The 21,634-nt window shown below is 41.5% G+C and overlaps 1 protein-coding gene across 1 annotated transcript in view; it reads left to right on the forward strand.

The window, feature by feature from the left end:
* Positions 1-21,634, forward strand: part of NCAM2 (neural cell adhesion molecule 2) — a 160,588-nt gene that overhangs the window by 64,799 nt on the left and 74,155 nt on the right. Inside the window, exons 12-14 of the mRNA XM_066621290.1 lie at positions 6,266-6,453; positions 10,820-10,916; positions 18,342-18,515. Coding sequence (XP_066477387.1) covers positions 6,266-6,453; positions 10,820-10,916; positions 18,342-18,515 — 459 coding nt within the window. The remainder of the gene's footprint in view (positions 1-6,265; positions 6,454-10,819; positions 10,917-18,341; positions 18,516-21,634) is intronic.

Raw genomic sequence — 21,634 nt, forward strand, 5'->3', positions numbered from 1 at the left:
TCTGCACAGTTTTGGGTGTACTTCAGGGCCCAGCTTTGCTCCGGGATACACATTACCGCTGTGGCCAGAAGGGTGTTTGCCCATCATCAGGTGTTGCACCAATTGCAGGTCTTTTCTGAAAAAGGCAGATATGGCCACAGTGATCTATGGCTTCATCTCATTTGTTCTGATGCAATACGTTCTCTATTGGCAGTCCTTGAAGACTGTCTATAAGCTTTAAGTGATGCAGAATGCAATGACCAAGGTATTTTCTGGGCACCTGCTAGTTGGAATGTATTAACACCAGTGCCTGCCTACCTGCATCAGCTTCCAGTATGTTTCTGGGCACAATTTAAAGTGCTGGTTGTAAAGCACTGGACTTGCAACCGGGATACCTGAAGAACTCTTCCACATCCATCTGCCTGAACAGTGTGATCAACAGCACAGGCTCTGCTTTGTGTTTCTTCCTTAACTAAGGCTTGGTTGGCAAGAATGCTAAATAGGAATTTTTCAGTGGCAGTCCTGTCTGGAATTTTGTCCCCTAGAAAGTCCATTTGACCCCAGAACTCTTAATATTCAAACAGGCCATTAGCAATTTTTTGTTGTCTTGTTTTCACTATCTGTTCTTTTGCTTGCTTACCACCATTTGTTTTAATGTTTATTTTACTGATTGATCAATTCTTTTTCTTAGTTAATATACATTAGCTTTTTAATTGCTGCTAGCTGCCTTGATGAGACCAAAAACAACATATAAATATTTTTAATTAATTAAAATAAAATATTTATTGGATTTAAACTAAACATGAGAAATGTAAAACACCAGTTCAAAAAATAATCAGAGAACTATATACTGTAATAGATGTTCTGGCCCACTGACTGACACTGTAAAGAGGCAGGGTTGAAATAAGGAGCTATGATTGCAACAACCCGCCCCCTGCTGTAAGTTTGTTGTCATAACTGGTTAATGAACTGTTCCAAGATTTCATTGCCAGCAAAATCTTTAGGACAGAAGTTTATTAACCTTTGTGCTGCATATACTCCAAGGAGAATTGTGTACTGGCCATCCACCCCTCCCCCAGTTTTGGGGAGTTTATTTTATTTCAATTATTATTCATTATTTTTCCTGAATTTGCATTGAATGTATGTGGCAAACAATGGAAATTAAAAAAAATAAAATTTAAAAAATTTCAATCAGTTTCACATTTTCAAAATAGTTCAATCATAGAAAAAATATGTGTATTCAGGCCATTAAAAAAAAAAAAATTCCAGGAGCAACTCATGCACTCCTTTGACTCCCTTCTTGCAAGCCACACAAGTTAAGAATCCCTACTCAAGGAGATTAATGTTGAAGCTGAGACTCTGAGTATAGATAAAAACTCTGGCCCTGGCCCTCATCAGCTGTCTAAAGCCATAGTTTACAGTAAGAAAGGTTCTACTCTAGTTTGCTTTCTTAAGGCCTTCCTCAGCTAATGTAAACACTGTAGCGGACTGATCTGTGTATAGCAAAATGATTAAAATGGCTGAATTTCCTGGCTTCCTGTTGGACTGCTGATGTGGCCTTCCCCTTCTAGATCAGTATTGCTGAAAAACAAGCTTGACCTAAGCGCCAAGAGTATTAGCAAATAGTATTTAATGCATATAGGTTCTGAAAGACATTTTTCTGATATCCAGCATCTGCAAGCCCCTTAAATATAAGAGGAGGTCATTAATGCTATGCCTTGAAAACTATAGTCCAAGTAAATCTTAATAAGATTTTATCACACTAAATAGAATTGATGTGGCTTTAATTCTGCAAAATGTATGAAGCACTCTTCTTGGCATTTAGCTTGCTTATTGGCTCTGTTTTGAATTACCTGCCATTCCAGAAACTATTGACAACACTGCAATTTAACTGTCACAACAGCGTTTCACATGCCAGAAATTGTAGTAATTCAATTTGCTGCTAATCCTGGGCTTCCCAGTGAGCGGCATACTGTCATTTTAGTTCTTGATAGAATGACTTGAGTATCTTTTGGTACTCGTCAAATATTTTTTTTAAGAACATAAGATGAGCTGGATCAGGTCAAAGTACCATCTACTCGAGCATCCTGTTACTGATCAATTGCCTCTGGGTAGGTGATGAAGCAGTGATGAAGTCTCTTGTCATTGCTCACTTGCAACAGGCATTCATGCTGCTTCTGCATCTGGTGGTAAGTAGGTAGGGAGGTAGATAGATAGAAAAGACCTTTATTGGCATACAATCTGGTGGTAGCATATGGTTATCATGGCTAGTAACCAGTGATAGATTTGTCCCCCATTAATTTGTCCAATCCTTTTTTTAAAGTCATCTTTAAACTAATGGCCATCAGCACATTGTGTGGTAGTGAAGGTCATAGATTCATAATGTGCCATATGAAGAAGCACTTTTGCCCACTGTAAATATCCTACCAATCAGTTTCATTTAATGATCACCCATTCTAGTGTTGAGAGGAAGAACTCTCTCCACACCTTGCTTAGTTTTAGAAATCTCAGCCTTGCCCCCTTTACCTGCCTTTGTTCTAAACCAGGGGTGACCAAACCCCAGCTTGGGGCCAAACCCCAGTTTAGCCCAAGTTCTAAACCAGGGGTGACCAAACCCCAGCTTGGGGGGCCAATTGTGACCCCAGGGGACTCCCAATCTGGCCCTCAAGGAGCCCTCAGTCTCCAAGGAGCCTCTGACCCTCCAGAGACTTTCTGGAACCCGTGCTGGCCTAACGCAATTTCTCTCAGTGAAGGCAACTGGTTAACCTCCAGTGCTTGCTATTTCATGTCTGTGATGCAGCAGCAGCAGTGATGGAAAGACCAGCCTTGCTTTGTACAAGGCCCTTTATAGGTCTTGAACTATTGGAAGACCTTCATTCATTCATATAAGTTCCATCTCTAATATATTCATTCATGTAAACTTATGTAAACTTTTTCAAATTTGAAATGTAAGTTAATTCTTTTTTTTCCTTGACACAGTCTCAGAGAGATGATGTGGCCCTCCTGCTGAAAAGTTTGGATACCCCTGTTCTAAACTAAAAAGCACCAAACTTTGTAACTTTTCCTTAAGGAAGGTATTCCAGCCCCCTGAATATTTTGGTTCCCTTCTTTTCTTGCTCTACAGTTTCCTTTTTGTGAGTTCTGCACAGTATTATAACTGTTTCTTTTTCAATGCCTTTTCTAGTTATTCCTTGTATAGAATTTGTCTTTTTTACAGCTGCCTTACACTAGGTCAGATTTAAGGAAAGAATTTAAATTAAGGTAAAAGTAGATTTTAATCTAGGAAAAAGTTCTTCCTATGACAGCAAAATTTTCAATTCGTAAGCTTCTGCCAACGACTGGAATCTCCTTCTGTGAAAAGGCTAGATTGATGACTGCCAAAAGCATTTTTTAGAAATTGACTTTGTGGTCCTAAACTCTGTGATTGCACCATTTCCATAGCAACTCATAAACATCATAGCATATCACATGAATGGTTTGACATAAATATATTTTGAAGATAAGCAAACATATTTGAATACAAATAGCTCTGGATTCTGAACAATCTGGTGACAGTCCAGCCAAAAATTAGGTGTTAAATCACACTTATTTAAGTGTGCATGACTGTACACCGATGGGGATAATAGGCCATAATAGAGTTATATATTTGCTTGCAAAGTGAGGATAATTGAGTTAATAAAATAATGGATCTGCGTGCAGGAGTACAAAATGCTTCCAAAAAGCCCAAAGTTTCAAGTAGTTTAAGGTATGTTCATGTGGGATGGAAGTAAACTACTGTCTTTTTTTTTCTTTTTTCACATCAAAAGCATTATTTTGTAAATTGAACTACTTATACATCTCTCAGAGCCAGTTCATATGTCACATGGTTCTCTTGAGGATCCAAAATTGCATTTTGAAGCTTCAATTGGGTAGCAGAGGCTGCTTATCTTAGTACTTGTAGCCTCCATTCCATACCTCCAGAACATGACCCCAGCAATACCCCTAAACTATGTGCATACATTTACAACAACCCTGTTCATATGCCACCCAGATAACCGATCTGAGTAAACAACCCTCCTTTAGTTGAACAACTCCCTGGTCTGTCCAGGCATTTCAAAAAAGGAACTATATGATACCTCATCTTAAAGAAAAGGATTTAACTCAGTCCTCTCCACTGCATATTGAATAATCCCTAGCCACCAGAATCCACTATGCTTTCAAGAAACATGTTTTCTTTTGCTTTGAATTAAATGCAGTTCTAATAGCTGCTTGTAAAAACTGCGGCAGATGTGTGGATAGTCCTAGGTGAACTGGTTGACCACTTTCCTTGTTTGCTACAGGGGATTGGACAAGTTTCTGGAGGAAAAATCCATTATGGGGTACAAGCCATGATGTGTATGCGCAACCTCCTGATTTTAGAAATGGGTTATGTCAGAATGCCAGATGCAAGGGAGGGCACCAGGATGAGGTCTCTTGTTATCTGGTGTGCTCCCTGGGGCATTTGGTGGGCTGCTGTGAGATACAGGAAGCTGGACTAGATGGGCCTATGGCCTGATCCAGTGGGGCTGTTCTTATGTTCTTAAGGGGACATTCCACGCCCCCACTCACCATTTGCTGCCTGGCAGTCCAGGCAAGCGCCAGGAGGCAGAACGAGGGTCCAGCACTGGAGCTAGCCTAGCATGGGCTCATGCTGGGCTAGCTCCGGTGCTAGGCCCAGGGTACTGCTCACAAACATGCCTCACAGCATGTTTGCAATAGTGCACACTGGCGGTAAGCCAGAATGCGAAGCACAGGATTGAATCCAATTCTTTGCCAACTGTTTGCCAACTGACTCTTGCTATCTGTAAAGGAGGTGTTTTATGATGCTATAACAGAACTTTTTCAGGCAGAATTGGGCTAGCATCTCAGAGACAAGTAAGTTGTTGCCTTTCCAAGAAATCAAAAGGTAACCAGAAGGATGTGGAAAGTTCAGTGCATGTGTGTTCTGGGTGCTTCTCATCTAATGGCTGAGGTCTTTACCTGCCTATGGACCTAAATCTGCAAAGATAAAGTATCTCCAGCATGATTGCTGAATGACTAGCAGGGTAACCTGGCAGAGAGAATGTGAAATGTTAATACAGCAAGCGTTAATTTAAGTGTAGAAAGTATATGTGGGATTGTGTAATTGCAGTGCCAATTGTTACTGAATACTTGCACATTTAAAGTTCAGTGTAAATATTAAAGGAACAGTTTCTAATTTTTTTTTATATTGTTTTGTATTAGTCATTTTCCCTACTCAAACCCTTGTTCAGTAAGAGATGCCACTGAGATTCCTTTCTGTTATCCAGCATTTGTTTGGTGGAGCTGCTAAGTGGTGAAGTTGCGCTTCAAAGGAAAAGGCAGAGTGTGAATTAGACAGTTGCTAGGCAAAGAAAGAGGCAAGCACTAGTGAGAATGGCTTTTAGCCTAGAACATTTATGTTTTGCTGGTGATCTACACCAGTGTCTCTGTAGACATCAGTTCTGAGAGGGTGGAGTAGCTGAAACAAACCAAGATTATGCTAGGTCGTTAAGATTAGGTCGTTAAGTGAACATTCAACCAAACATTGAATTCATTTAAACTGAAACTGAACCAAACATTCAAGTGAACATTCAGCCAAATCTAGTGCCTTGTTGTGTAAACAGATTCTCCCTGCCAAACGTTAGTTGGCTGCACAGGCTACTGGAGATAGATTGTCTCTTTGCATTAAGAGCCTCTTTGCTGGGTAAGTTGACACTCTGCTGCAGGCTTTGGGAGACCTGACTGCCTCATTAAGAGTCTCTTTGTTGTGCTTTGACCACCATCAAATATGCAGTTGATCATTAAACGGAAGACTGTTAAGCGACACACACCTGTAGTGGTTTAATCTTGATTTGTTTGCTGAAAATAAACCATGGTATTTGAAGGTTCCTGTTCACAAGATCAAAGAAACCATAGTTACATTAAATAAACCATGCCTCTGTGTGATGGCTGAACCAACTCTGAATGCTGGCCTGTATGCGAAGTTCTTTCTGCTGCAATCATTGTCGGTTATGACCTTGTGCAAGATGTTTAAACGAATTGGGGGTATTATGCCTAATGTTTGTTCTTGAGAAGAATAACTGGTGTTAGTACATATATTTAGGAGTAAGTTCCGAAACAGAACAGTGATAAGAATATCTGAGATAATTTTATGTAGTGCTTATCGAAAGGTATTAATTGATGTATGCAGATTCTGATAATAATTTGAATACTACATAGTGAATGAAGACATAAAGCAATAACATACCTATATTTCCTTGTTTTGCAGATGCTCCAATATTTGTTTCAAATCAAACAATATATTATTCTTGGGAAGGAAATCCCATCAATATAAGCTGTGATGTTTTATCTAATCCATCAGCATCTATTCAGTGGAGGCGAGGAAAATTGGTTTTGCCTGCAAGAAACACAACTCATTTAAAGACTCACAGTGCTGAAAGGAAACTGATATTAGAAGTAAGTTTTTGAATTTGGTTGGTAACTTGCATGCTACTTCATTGTATTTTCTTCATTTTTGCAAATACTTATCAAACCTGTCTGGGATTATGTACTTTAAAAAATCTGTTCTTACCTCAAATGTTCATTCAGTAGAGACTTGTAATTATCAATGCTTGTGTTTTCCTTTCTCAGATCTTTTATAATATGAGTACAGAGATTAAATACACACACTTTTAACAGTGGTTCTCAAACTGGGGTGTCATGACACCCCAGCCAGAGAGCCCTGACCTTATGGGAGGCGGCAATGCAATTGCCAGAATCACAATGCTGTGGAGGCGAGCAGGGGCTTGCTTAGACTTACCAGAGCCTGTAGCAGGCTCCCAGGAATGCAGGGAGCACCGTGCCAGCATCCTCAGGGCTCCCCAACATGTGGAGAAGTGCAGATAACGATCACGACTCACTTCCAATAATAGACAAGAGGGCTGGATTTAAATGGGCCTCAATCTTTACTCTAATGCAAATCACAAAATTGACAGCGCTCTTCACTTCCTACCATTCCATCCCCATTTGTACAAGTTCCTTTCCTTAGGAGAGACAGCAAGTTACTATTTATTTCCTTTTATCAGCATTCCTAACCTGGCTGTAGGATGTAGATTGTTCTTCATAATTGTCAGTGCCAAACCCTGCAAGGAAGACCTGGATTGCACTACCCTTCCCAAGCTGAGCAGCCACTGTAGATGACTTTACAATCCTTGGATAAGCGGTTCCCAGCCCGCATTTCCAGGCCAAGCAACATCTGGAGATTGTTTGTGGCCCCTTTATCAAATCTTCTTCCCCAGAGTGCACATCAATCCCTATTCTTTCCCCTCCCCAAACCTTTCATGCAAGAGCGTTCCCCTTGCCACACCAGTCTCCAATACAGCACACAGGCCCCATTGCAAGCTGCCTAAAAATAATTAGTAAAAAGTAATTGCTCCACCATCACCCTCCCCGAGTCTGCATAATACATAAACTAATTCCGATTCTTGCTGTCACTGAAGCAGTTCCAGTCCAGAAGGAATGCATAATGAAATTTTCATAGGAATCTCTTTGATTAACGTGTCCTCCTATTCCAGTACAAAAATTAGTACAATATTAGAACAATCCCTGTTTTGCTGCTCTGTATAACAAATACTTTCAAATACTTTCAAAGATAAGTGACTGGGAACAAAATAGAACAAATACTTTCAAAGATAAGTGACTGGGAACAAAATAGAACCTTTCCATATGCCCTCTTCCCCATTGGCCTGTTTTAGATCATCTCTGCTGGATTTTAACATGCAGGGCCCTTTTTACTCCTTGTAGCAACTTACTCGGACAAAAGGCCATGAAAAAGGGCCACAGAACCCAGTCCTCTGTATGTCTACTCCTATTATAGTAAATGGAGCTTACTCCCAGGTACGTATGGATAGGATTGCAGCCTTAAATAGCCTACCTCATAACTAGACACACTGTTAGCCTGCATATCCCTGATCTTGTCTGATCTTGGAAGCTAAGCAGGATCAGGTCTGGTTAGTACTTGGATGGGAGACCACACGGGAATACCAGGTGCTGTAGGCTTATACCATAGTCTTTCGAGACTGAAGGTTGCCAACCACCAGACGTGTTAGAAAGCATCTAACAACGGCTCCAAGATAACCAGTGTAAATAGTTGCCTCTTGTTGGGAGGAATTGTATTTTGGAACCTAAGTTCCATCTGCTGCTTTTGCTAGTCCAAGGCTGCACATATGTGAAACTTTTTATGGTTGACTAACCAGGCTTTGCTAGTATAGTCCATGAAGGCCTGACATACTATGTCTAAATACTTGACCAGCACCTTGGCTTTGACAGACTTGCAAAATCAACTACATATAGATACTACAACCAGACAACCAATGTGCTCAGCTCCTATGTATTTTATTGCTGCAAGCAGTCTCCTGATCTTGTACTGGCACCTATATCTTATGAAACAGGTTTAAATTCCTGCTAGAAACTGAAATAAATAATCAATGTATTCCCCTTTCCAGATTTTTTTTCTTTTACACGGGAAGAGAAACCTTCCCATATGGGTAGTTCTGGATCCCACTCGCTACATTCTGCACCCATGGGGCAAGGGGATGTATGCCCATTGTGACTGGCTACCAGCCAGATGGTCCACCAACAACCAGTAAGGTGAACCACCCACCTTGCCACATCAGACCACAGACCTGGAATAGTGATTGCCACCTATAGCACCTCAGTCTGGCATAGCCTTCCCTAAAGAAGGGATTGGGCACCCAAGGAGACTCAACTTGTATTTTCAGTAAAGATTCCCACTCCTCACAAGTACAGTAATCCTCACCTGGTCCTGGTGCAGATGTACCTTCCACTAACTCAACCAAATTATCTTTAATTATGTTTGTCCCCCTTCCTCACTCAGGTCAGCCTGTTGCTCTCCTTCTGCTAATTCTGTCAGGGGTCTCCAAACTTTTTCACCAGAGGGACACTAGTTTCTGAGGAGCGTTTTCACTTCAGACATATTAATATGGAGATTAGATATGATAAATGTGTTGGATACTGAGGTGGTAGAGATGTCACAAGATTGAGACGGGTTCAAAGAAGGCTTTGCACAAGCTAAGCATGGAGGCTGGGTGGACTCACTGCTGTTTGAGGCCGTGCAAGTGCATACTTTGTGGTCACCAAATCAGCATTCTTAAAAGGTTATTCTCAGTGCTTGTGCAGGTGTGTGTATTGCTTCCATAAACAGAACATCCAAATCCTACACACCACTCTCAATACCCTAGAACTCCTTGCAACCTTCTCCCTTCTGCTTCTTTTTCTTCTTTTTTTCTAAGATGCCCAGTTGGCTCCAGACAAAACTGTAGGCCCAGATAACAAGTAGGTGGAGGGGCAGTTAACAATCCCCTTCCTAGGTCTACCAGCAATAACCCAAACCATTTAAGAAACAGGGAGATAATCAGTACTAACTCCTTTTATAATCCCTAGCCTACTACCTCACCAAACTGCACAGCTGATAAAGTGGGGGTGGGGAGGTAGCTGTGATGATTGCTATGAAAGAGGACAGGTGGGCAAACAAAGACCCACTTCAGTGCTCATGTGGTTCCCCCCCAAGGGATAAGGCAAAAACCACTGTGCCATTTTCCCCACACCCCTTACCTCCATGCCAAAAAATCCCCTGCTCTTCATCTTCTTGTTTTTTGTTTTTTGTATTTATTTATTTATTTATTTATTTATTTATTTATTTATTACAGATACAGGAAAGGAAATAGGTTTAACTTTGGGTGGGTACAACACAGGTTACACATAAGGTTTGGCTCCAGATTCCAACATACAACATCCAATTAATTTAAAAAAAGATAATAATCATCAATACAAAGGCTATCATATTTATCAATATAAAAAATTGACTTTTATGAAACACTCAATCTTGTCTAAATAAATTTGTCTACCCAATCATAAAAAAACTTCCAATATTTTCTTATTCTATCTAAATCTCTCTCTTTCATTCTTTCTGTTGAAACTTCCATTTCTGCTACTTCATAAATTTTATCTATTAAATTTTCTTTAGTTGGCACATCTATAGATTTCCATTTTTGCGCAAACAATATTCTTGCCGCTGTAACAATATGTACAATAAGGTGTTTCTTAGATTGGTCTTTAATTTCTGATGTCACATTTAGGAGGAATATTTCTGGTTTGAATAGTAATACACAATGCAATACCTCATGCAACACTTTATGTATCATTTTCCAGTATTTCTTTGCTTCTTCATCTTATTGTTTTATGTTTTATTATTATTATTTTTATCCCTTTCCATGTTTCTTGTCACTCCTATGGCCTGCCAATTAGCTCCATCGCATCCTGATCTCCCAAATCTTGTCTTATGTGTATGCCATTCAACTACTTGGCACATATTGAGGAAGCAAACCAATGCATCCACCACGAAGCTGTCTAACTCTGCCACAGCAGCCTGCCTTCTCCCCACTTGGCCTTATGCAACGGGTTATGGGAGAAGCACTAACCTTGTTCATCCCCTGGGATTAGTCATGTTTTCCACTCATAGGTAATGGGAGGAGATGAATGACAGAGATTTCTTTTAGCTCTTTGGGATGCAACTGAGTGCAGATACAGTGCTCACATTTGGTATACAGTTTGAGGAACTGATCTACCCACTTTCCAAACCTTCAGTTTATTTTAATGACAATGGTTTTTTTTCTTTTCACATGTTTCAATCACTAAACCTGTAACCAGATTCAAAAGAACTTTGAAGTAAAATCTAAATATAATTATTACAACTTTCTACTGTATTCATGTACACAATGATTCAAATTTGTATTTATCTATTTATCTATCTGTGTTTCTAAAGATTGCTCCCACATCAGATCATGATTTTGGACGGTACAATTGCACAGCCACGAACAGAATAGGGACGCGATATCAAGAATACGTCCTTGGTTTGGCCGGTATGTAAATGTATTTGTTTTGTTTATTTACTTAAGAATGTTTATTCTGAGTTAACAGAAAAAAATCAGTACTCAAGATGGCCTAAGAATAATGCAAACGTAACATAAAACAAGAGCAAAAACAACCATAATCTATGAAGCAAACAGCTATGATCAGTCAATACACACCAATAGTGTCTACGTTCTGTGCCATTTCTGGGAATATCAAGAGTTTGTTCTGTTGTGGGTAAGCCCTCTGCCTGCCCCTCCCCTGTTTGTTTTGTTACTTAACTTGAGATTTTCATTAAGAAGATATTGAAATAAGTTATTACCAAATTAATTAAAGGGAATGGGGAAAAAAACAACTTTCAACATCAAAGGTGCTGGGGATCTAAATCACTACCAAGAAGAAAAACTGACTCCAACAATAGCTAATTTCTGTTGATGCAGCAATTATGATAAGAAGGTTCATAACTCATTATTCATAACTCTACAAAGTTTTGTACTGCGTAAATATGTGCATGAATAATACTTCAACACTGTCCCTAAATGTTGTGTTTTGTATCCTTGTACTATAAACAATTATCCATAAATCAATGTCATATTTTTACATTAGATTTAAAGTAGTTGTCCAATACATTAAGTTTTGTTTTAAATTTGGACTACAAGTGGGCCCTTGGTATCCACAGGGGATCAGTTCTCTGTCCGTCCCCCCCACCAACAGATACCAAAAACCATGGATAAACCCACGGTTTCAGCCCCTTAAAGCCTCTGAAGGTGACTGGAGCTGTGGTTGCCTTTGGAGGGCTTTTTGAAGCCTGCAGTGACAATGCACGTTCATCTGCAACCTCTGCGGCCTTCAGAATGGCAATTTCAGGCTGAAAAGTCACTTCCAGTTGTTACCAAAAGGGGCTGTTTTGTTTAGGGGAATTAGTATCCTCCCCTTTTTGGAACTTCAGGATCACAGGCTAGATAACAAGACGGCGTAATGCAGAGAAATTCCCTTTTTTTGCTTAAGGAGGAGACTGAGAGAAAGATAACTTTTTAATACAAGATTAGAGTTTTATTACAAAAGCACAGAGGAAAACATAATGCGCATTTCTTGGTACTAGTTCTCGAAAAGTGTACCTAGCTTTAAGGTGGTTGCATGTGACATGTATTTGGTGCATCCGAGGAAATTAGGAAAAGGGAAATTTGCAGGGAAGGATTTTAGGGGTCCCTGGTCTGCTAAACCCCGTTGCTAACTAAAGATGGGGAGAGAAGGGAAGAAATAGGTGGGAAAGAAAGAAGGGAAAGAGTTCCAGACGCATATAGTTACCTGTCCTGAAAAGCAGTTGGATGGGAGATGGAGAGTCCTATGGAGGACCCTCACAACACAGATGTGTTGTGTCCTTGGAGGGGGGAGCCCAGAGACAGCAAGCATGAGGCGAAGCCCTCTCTTAAAAAGGATTTTTTGTGTGACCGAGATGGGCTGGGCACTGAGCTGGGGGAAAACAGCCACCCACCAGGGTGTTTGGGGTCAGGATGTCCCTTATCAGCAAAATTCAGTGTGTCTAATGGTTGACTTCCTAGCTAGGGGAACTTACACAATAAGCAGTGATTGAGTTAAACAATACAACAATAGGAGGCACTTAAGCAACGATTTATTATGCCAGTCTGGAGAGGTAGAGGCTGTATAAGCGACCTGGAGAGGTGGAGGTTGTGTGATCCATGAGTTTGTGGCTTGACCAGGGTTTTTTGGGAGTTTGGCCTGTGAGAAGTTTTTGGCCTGCATGATATTTTAGTCCATAATAACATAACCAGATATAAAATCACAACTTAAAAGGAAAAAGGGGATTTTCACGTAACACAGTTTCCTAAGGAAAACCAGAAGTGACATTTTTATGCCTCTTAAGGCATTCTGAGGGAAATGTGGCCTGTGCAGGCTTCAGAAAGCCCTCTGGGGCCAACCAGAGCATGGCTCCAGTTGCCTTTGGAGGGTTCAGGTTGGGCCAAGTCTGGCTCAGTGTGGGTTTGGGAGAAAAAATGAAAATCCACAGGTACTGAGGCCCCACCTATACACTGAAGTCCAATTACCCTCTATTGGATTAGAGAAGTGTTTTTTTTACAAGCATGGGATTACATTGCAAACAGCTATCTGAACATCATAAGATAGCAAGTTCAGCAGGCATCTCTACTTTGGGAATGGAAAAGTGGGATACCACTGCAAAGTCCTGTTAGCCATTTAATTGACATTAAGCAATACTTAGTTTTAGATTTGCTATTTTGTTGATATTCCACATTTTGGCAAAGAAGGCAAAGCAAATCACATATGAGTTTCCTTGAACTCAAGATGGTCTGTAATGATGCAACCAGTGAAAGGGGCACAGTCCACATAGCTCTGTATGTAACAAAATTTAGCACCTTACAGTCAAGTTCTCTGTTGAATACATCAGCCTGTTTTTGGCAAAAACCAAGCTGGATTTTTTTAAACTTTGAAAAGCAGTTCCCCTGTGCTTCTGACAGTCCCTTTGAGTTTAAAAAATAATTTGCGAATATGGCATGAGGAGCTTCAATTAGGAAAAAATAACTTGAAAGCCTTCTAGGTTATGTGTAACTAGTTGTGCTTCTTGTCTCTTCCATCTCTTCCCATTTCTTAATAACTGCTTTGTGTGTTAAGGGGAGAAGTGGTTTCAGGGAAGACTGCTTGCCCTCCATAGCCATTCTCTTAGAGAGGCTACCAGGTTTCTGTGGCACAAACTTTCTTACAATTATATATATTTTTTTCCTTTCCATAAGGATAACTTCTTGAATACAAGCTGCATAATTCTATTAGAACACCAGTTATTTAATATTTCAAGAAAACAGCCTTACAGTTGATCGTTCTGGAGGAAATTAGTATTTTGAGAGACAAATAGAATTTGAATAAGAGGATGCAAACTGGTATTCAGTATTCAGTACTTATATGATGTCAGTCATACACAGTGATCGTGTAATGCACAACAGAAACTGACACATCTATCTCGTCTTAAAGTATATCCGGAATGATATTACTGAAGAGCTATGGAGATATAAGAACACAATCTCCTTTATTTGCTACTTTCAATAGCTAGTCTATAATATGTTACATTACAGCACATAAATCTAGGTACCAAATGGTGTGAACTGGGGAGTACTGAAACAAAGCCAGGATATTGCAAGGTGATGATTATGTAGCTTTCTTTCTAACTTCATTTACTCTAATTGTAATTCTTAAAGGTTGATTATGCTGCCTAAATGTCACTGTGCCTTCTTCATATGCAATTAACATTTTCTTTATCAGCTTTATGAGAATGACCCTTAATGTATTCTTTAAAGCAGTTGTTTAAAAGAGGAAGGATTGGAGTGTTTTTGTTGCAGAGCAGTTTTGTGTGAGGAAATAATAGGATATGCAGCTCAATAAATTTCCTCAAAGCAAAGGAGAAAAAAACCTGTCAAGTAAATAGTTCACAAGTACTGTAACCCCTAAAATGTATATTTGTGTCTGTTAATACAGTAGTTTTGTGTGACGGGACTGACAGCAGCTTTAAGAACACATTAACATCTTTTCATCATGATATGTGATTTGTTTAGCATTTATTCTGCACTACAGCAATATTGAAAATGTATACTTAATGAAAGTCATCATAAAGAAAAAAGAAATGCCAGCAATTCTAAGCAATATTAATTCACAGCCCAAACCTATCCTGCACTGGACCAGGCGGACTGGCTGAGCTGTGCTGTATCCAGCGCAGGGTTGGGGCTGGCTATGGTGCAATCCAGGGCAATAAGAATTGACTCTGCTTCCCTCGGGTAATGCGGCAGGGGCCTGAATGGGGCTACTTGGATCTGCGCCACCTAAAGAGGTGGCGCAGATCCAAGCAAACCTGCACTAGTCTGGACCGCCCAGGACGGGGGTTAGAATTCGACCTAAGTGCTGGATCCTGGCTCTACTCCCTCCTGGGCCTGGGTTGGCCACAGGTCACCTTTCCTCCACTTCACACCTCCTGTAACACCTCCTCCCACCCTCCCCAGACCTCTGCGCTCGTGGTCTGCTACCTGCTCATACTTTCCCTCTGCTGGCACTGCTAGGGCTGTATTCAGCTTCCAGAGGCCAACACGAGTCTCCTGCCCCGTCCTCCTGACTCACCCGGTGGCACAGAAGTGCTTTATGGCACTTTTGTAACACCAGGAGGCTGGTGCAGGGGACTTGCACCGGCCTAGATCACTCTTTGAATTGCTCCATATGTGTGTATGTATAATAATCATACTATGTAGATTATGATTCAACAAACCCCAGTGGAAATACTGTTTCCACAGAAGAGAGTAGCCCTCTCCCAAGGAGGCTCTGGCAGCTCCCTGGAGTGTGCTGGATGTAGCAGCAGCCCTTTTTTGTGCCGATGCAGCCCCGCATGCCGGGCAGCTCAGGATTGGGCCATTAATTGTGTTTGTTTTTTGCAGCCATGGAGGATCTGAGAATAGAACCCATCTGGATGCCAAGGCCCAACTGTAATTGTGATTATATTATCACGTCACCACAATTATGTCTGGGCCAGCGAGCGGCATTTCAAGGGATGGCCGTAGAGTGGCACAAGCCTAAGGAATACTGCTAAATATTTCAGCTGTGAAACCTGCTTCCATGTAAACATCTTCCCATCATGGAAGCAGTTATTGATACAGAAGCCTAATTGAATTTTGCTTTTCCTAAGGAAGGATTGTCTTGATAATGTAGTAAGCTTAGCAGTTGTCCTGATGGTTCAAATCTATCTCAAATTGCACTTTGAGTGTAACCAGTGGCTTCAGAGGGAAGTGTGTGTTCATAATGCAGATCCCATAAAAAAACAGATAATATAAAAGATAACCAATACAAGTACTAAAGTGTGCTCCACAAACATCAGTCCAAAGATAAAGGGGAACTCCTGAAGAGGTGTTATTGAATGTGTTGCATTCCTACCATAACAACTTTTTCAGTGGCCATGCAGTTCCCTGTATCATTCATCTCTAATCAGGAGATACTTCCCAAGGATCTCTCTCTCTCTCTCTCTCTCATGATAATCTTTTAAATGACTAGGGGCACAATCCTACCCTGTGCTGGAACAGGCAAGCCAAGAGGCTTGCGCTGTATCCATTGCAGGATAGGAGCCAAAGATGGCTCAAGCCAGAGGCTGAGGCTCAGCCAGGTAAGGCGCCCTTTCCCTTATGGGTCTCCTCAGACTCACATATGGTCCTGAGGTGGCATAAGTCTGAGGAGAGCGGAGCGGCTTCACACCGCTCTGAACTCCCTGGGGACGGGGTTAGGATCCAGCATAAGTGCAGTAGCAATCCATCACTTCCTCCAGCACCACTGGTGCAAGCAATCACAGCAATAGTGCTGCTAGAGAAAAAAATCTAGCAAGGTGTGGTAGCAATCTGGTTCTGATCATTCTGCTTCCATGAGAGTGAGCCAAACAGGATTACGCAGTCTATATCTCCTTTTTATCCACTTGTCTATGGACAAGAAAAAGGCAAGAGCATAGAATTCTCCCTAACTAATTCAACAATTTTTTGCTTGTTCTGGGGACGCCTAGTTGGAATTTCGGACAGGCTGGGCAGAGCATGCTGGGGCCAGAGAAAAATCACCTAGCCCATTGGTTTGGACACAACTGGGAGGGGACAACCAGGGAGCAATGGAAGTAAAAGTGGGGAGGTGCAGTAGTGCTCTGAAATCAATGTGTTCTCTACTCTCCTTGCCTGCTTGACTGTTTCTTTAAATGGGAGACAGTGGCAACCAAAATGTGGAGGCCAAAAATTTGGATACTGCCATTTGGGCCACTTAAAAGGTTTGATAGTGGTAAGATGTGTATTAACATGGGTGGTAGATCCATATCATTCAAGTAACAAAGGTGCAAACATTGGGTATTTACATTTTAAGTTTGGAGCTAGATAGTACTGTAGTGACATTGCTTGGCCAGGAAGATGGCAGGAGAAATGGAGGACAGCAGACACATAAGGGCCCAATCCTATCCAAATTTCCAGTACCGGTACAGCCGCAATGCAGCCCCAAGGTAAAGGAACAAATGTTCCCGTATGTTAAGGAGGCCTCTGTGACTGCTGCTCCACCACAAGATGCAGTGCATGCCCCATTGGCACGGCTGCAGCAGCACTGGAAAATTGGATAGGATTGGGCCCTAAATCTGCTAACGTAAGTGAAATTAGCAGCCCAGTTCTATCCATTTTCCCCATTTATGCAGCAGCTCCAAAATGGCAACCACTGCATTCACTGGTGGAGGGGGCAGTCCAAGAGGTCTCCTCTGGGTAAGAGAACATTTGTTCTCTTCCCCAGGGATAAGCGTCCATGAGGTAGGGGCTCTACTCGCACTTGCAACAGCTAAATAGCTGGTGCAGGTCTGTGTGGATCTGTGTCATAAAACTGAGTCTGGAAAGAGAGTTAGGATATTGGCTGCACCGATTCCACCCCCTCCCAGGCCTGATCCGTCCATCCCTCACCCTCTGTATTGGAATCTCGGTAGATCTGACAAGGAGGTAGGGTGTGGTGTCAGCAGTGGCCCCTTTAAGGGTAAGGCCTGGGCTTTCAGCAGAGGGTGTGCTGCACAGCTGCAGTCACTTGAAGGCAATAGGGCCCTCAGGCATAAAAGCACCTGATGAAGGGAGAGTTTGGTGTGAGCAGCAGAAGGAGGAAAGCTTGAGGCAGGGGAGACTGGATTAATGGACTGATGGGTGAATGGACTTTGGAGACTGCTGGAACAGACTGCTGGAGGCACTGGAGTTTGGTGTGTGGCTGCTGTGCCCAAGACCTGCTGAGGACCAAGGGTCTGATGTAGTGGCGGGAGGCTGCTGGCAGGAGAGAGGACCTCTGCAGATTGAACAGGGGAGCTACCCTGGAGGTGGGGTCCAGCAGGACTGCAGGGCAGAACCAGGGTCATTCTTGGGTGAAAAAGGAGTGCTAATTAGGTAAATGTGGGCATAATTCTCCAGGCAGAGACTGGATTGTAATTTGGCAGAACACCCTCCGCACCCCCCATTTTGCCCCATTCTATCCCAACCTCCCCTTGCCCCTCCTGCTGACATCTGCCTTGGCCATCAGCAGGAGAAGCACTGAAGTGAGAAGGCATATTGGTGGGGGTGGGCATATTGACTAGCATACTGGTGGAGCACCTTTTCCCACTGACACTGAGTGCTTTATGGCAGTAAGTGCCTGTGGAGGACCAGGAATAAGGGTGCATGGTAAGTGTAAGATTGGGTTGTAAATCATTTAACAATTGCATTGCCAATAGTTTCATTTTCTAGTTCTAAAGTGTTGTTTCAAGTGTTGAAGATACTTAAATTCAGCAACATTTACATAGAATCTGTTTTTTGCCAAGATGCTAAACAGAATACTATGGGTTTATTGTTACTCATATATTATCCAGTTACTGCTGTCTAATTAAATTTTTCTGTACTCTTTTCTAGATGTTCCATCCAGTCCACATGGAGTGAAAATTATAGAAATATCACAGACTGTTGCTAAGGTCTCATTCAATAAACCAGATTCACATGGAGGTGTCCCCATTCATCATTATCAGGTGGATGTAAAAGAAGTGACTTCAGAAACATGGAAGGTTGTGCTTTCCCATGGAGTTCAGAGTGAGTCTGTAAAGGAGGAAATAATCATTATTCATAAAAATAATTTTAAAAATTTTTAAAAAATGAGGGTGTATCTGTTAAATGTTTGTTTACTGTTTTATCCACTTGTGTTTTAGGGAACGCATTCTGTAATGGTGAACTAAAATATTACAGGGAATGTTCATAAATACAAAGTGCCAAAATTACAGACCTTTTGTAATACAGGTGCAACCTATTTATCCACCGATTTTTTTAAATCTTCGGATTTGTCTCAATGAGGTGGGGGATCTGAAAGTCACACACACCTTTGCCCTGCGCTGGCCTCTGCTCCAGGCAGCCCAAAACACTGCAAAAAGACTCCACCTCTCCCAGGCAGGGAAATAGCCCTGGAGCCATGGAAGTGGTTCCCCTTTCAAAGGAACAGTAAGACTCTTGGAGCCACTGAGCCTGCAAAGAGGTTGAGGAGGGGAAGGGGGGGGTGGAAAATCTCTGTAGCCAGAGCACAGTGCAGCAAGGTGGAGCTCTCTGTCTCGCTCACTCACTCACACACACACACACACAGGGGCAGGTGCGGTAGCAACCGAGGGGATTGCTTTAAAAAACCCAGGGAGTGTTTGCCCAATTCCCCCCCCCAGATGGTTCAGGCTCTCCAGCCTGGGGGGGGGGGGAAGAGAGAGAACAGTCCAGCAAGGAAGACTTCCCAGCAAGCAAAGCATGAGATTTAGGCTACAATCCGATCCACACTTTCCTGGGAGTAAGCCCTATTAACTAGAATGGAATTTACTTCTGAGTAGAAATGCATAGGACTGGACTCTTAAAAGTTCAGCATCCCACCTGTGAAAGGGGGCGAAGGGGGAGTCGAAGGAACGGAACTAAAGAGTATAAATAGGCTCCACGAGTATAGTGAAAAGTCAACACTCAGGGTCCAATCCTATCCAATTTTCCAGTGCCAGTGCTGCTGTGCCAATGGGGTATGCCCTGCTTCCTGTGTTGGGGAGACAGTCACAGAGGTCTCCCTCAAGGTATGGGAACATTTGCTCCCTTACCTTGGGGCTGCACTGCAGTTGCACCAGTGCTGGAAAGTTGGATAGGTTTGGGCCCTCAGTCTTCAACATTCATAAGTATCTCATAAGAGATACTCAGTGAAATGAATAATAAAAAATAGTGCATGTTTAAATAATAGCTGCTTGGTGGTGTTGATTTTGTTGCAATTCCATCAATGTCACAACACTTTACCTCATAAGCATCTATAAGACTAGGGCCTTATAATCTTGTGCAGTTTTTTACAGGTTCAGTGTTATTCCAGAAGCTGATACCCTTCCTAAAGATTTTTGCAAGAGAACTGTGTACCGCATCCTCTCTACCTATGGACAATTTTAAATATACAATTTGAAGTCAATTTAAAAGATCATCTAATTAGGCTTAATCTATTAATAATTTATTTATAGTTCTGATTTTGAAGTTTTGTTCTATTCTTGGTGACACTACTATATTTCTAAGGGAAGAATGTGTTAGGGTTTTTTTTGTTAAAAATATAGCAGCTTTATTAGTACTCCCATTAGATATGTGCTACACACACACACACACACACACAGAGAGAGAGATATAGATTTGTTTACAAAACAAAAAAGTTGAAGTAAGTTTATGGGTCTTAGGTATATATATGAAAGAGTACAGCTGGAATAGAAAACTGTGCACTATGCACATTAAAATGTTTGCTAAGTGGGGGACAGAGACAACTATCTGGGCTGATGTAAAAATTAGATTTTTCAATCTCAAAGTAAAATATATTTTTACTTTCTCTTCTGTGACTGTTTCCAACCCTAATGAATGCCCCTTTTTGTCTACCATCTTTTCCCCTTGCTCTTTACCCTCTTTCCCATGTTCCTCTCCCACACAAGCTGCAAACCAGGTTTATAGCCCAGTACCCTATGTGTGCGCTCAGAAATGCCTCAAAGACTTACTCCTCTTTACTTATGGACAGGATTATGGGAATATACTGTACTGCTTCATACTCAGAATAAACTGCCCTGTTTATTCACTTCCCCTGTTCCTCAGTGGCTTTGCAAAGCAGTTGAACAAAGCAGTTGTTCAGTCTACTAACAATCACCTTGAACAGCTGTTGCAAAACAATGAACAGTGTCTTTGCAAAGATAACCACAAACAGTGAAGAAACAGACTGAGGGTGAAGAGGATAAAGTAATACTTTTTCTCTTCCTTCTTTTTAAGAGATTGCAAGATTTTCTTAAGCTGAGAGCCTATATAGGTTGGTTCTCTTTATCCACAGCGTCAAACCAACCTATACCTTCAGACACGACCTCCAGTCGCAACCAGAGGTATTCTGAGACATGGGGAGGCAGCCGCAGCTGCCCTGTGTCTCAGAAGGCCTGTCTGAGGCATGTGAGTCACACTTTCAGTTTTTGGAAAAAGCAAAAGTGAGTTTCAAAGGCCTCCAGCAGGCCCTCAAACTTGAGGGTTCTTCATAGCTCAGAGGGTCTGTTGAAGGCCTCTGGAATGTACTTCTGGTTTTCCCAAAAACCAGAAGTGCAATCAGAGGTCTCAGACAGACTTTCTGAATATATAACTGTATACACTTTCCTTGGAGGAATTCCCATTGAGCATTGCTTCTGGGTAAATTTGCTTCTGGCATTGTATACTTGTGTATAAGCCTATTAAACTAAGTGACTGCTGTGTAAATGTACTGCAAGCAAACTGCGCACTCTCTCTAGCACACACATACTACTGGCTCTCTTCTCTGTAGCTATTGTGTGTGCTGTTCTTGGTAGACTTCACCACCACAACTACAGCCAAATATAAGATATATCAGTTAAAATTATTATAAAATAATTGTAGGAAACTGTTTTTTTTCTTTCCAAACAAGCAATCTTCCTGCCCTTATTCAAGTTCAAATTTAAAAATGCTGTGCGTGTTTCTCTTATTATATATATTTTTAAATATGTAACAAGAAAAAGATCTTCCTTACTAATAAAAGTACCAGTGCTGCCTGGGCTTCCTTATCAAGAACCATGAGGTAATTTATACAGTATACATTATAAAAGCAAAGATACAGCCAAACTGAGTACTTCCAATGATTCTTAGAGTAAATAGGGTTCTTAAGTGGGTAAAACTAGTCTGCTCGC

The sequence above is a fragment of the Tiliqua scincoides genome, chromosome 3 (assembly GCF_035046505.1).
Source record: "Tiliqua scincoides isolate rTilSci1 chromosome 3, rTilSci1.hap2, whole genome shotgun sequence".
Taxonomy (NCBI): domain Eukaryota; kingdom Metazoa; phylum Chordata; class Lepidosauria; order Squamata; family Scincidae; genus Tiliqua; species Tiliqua scincoides.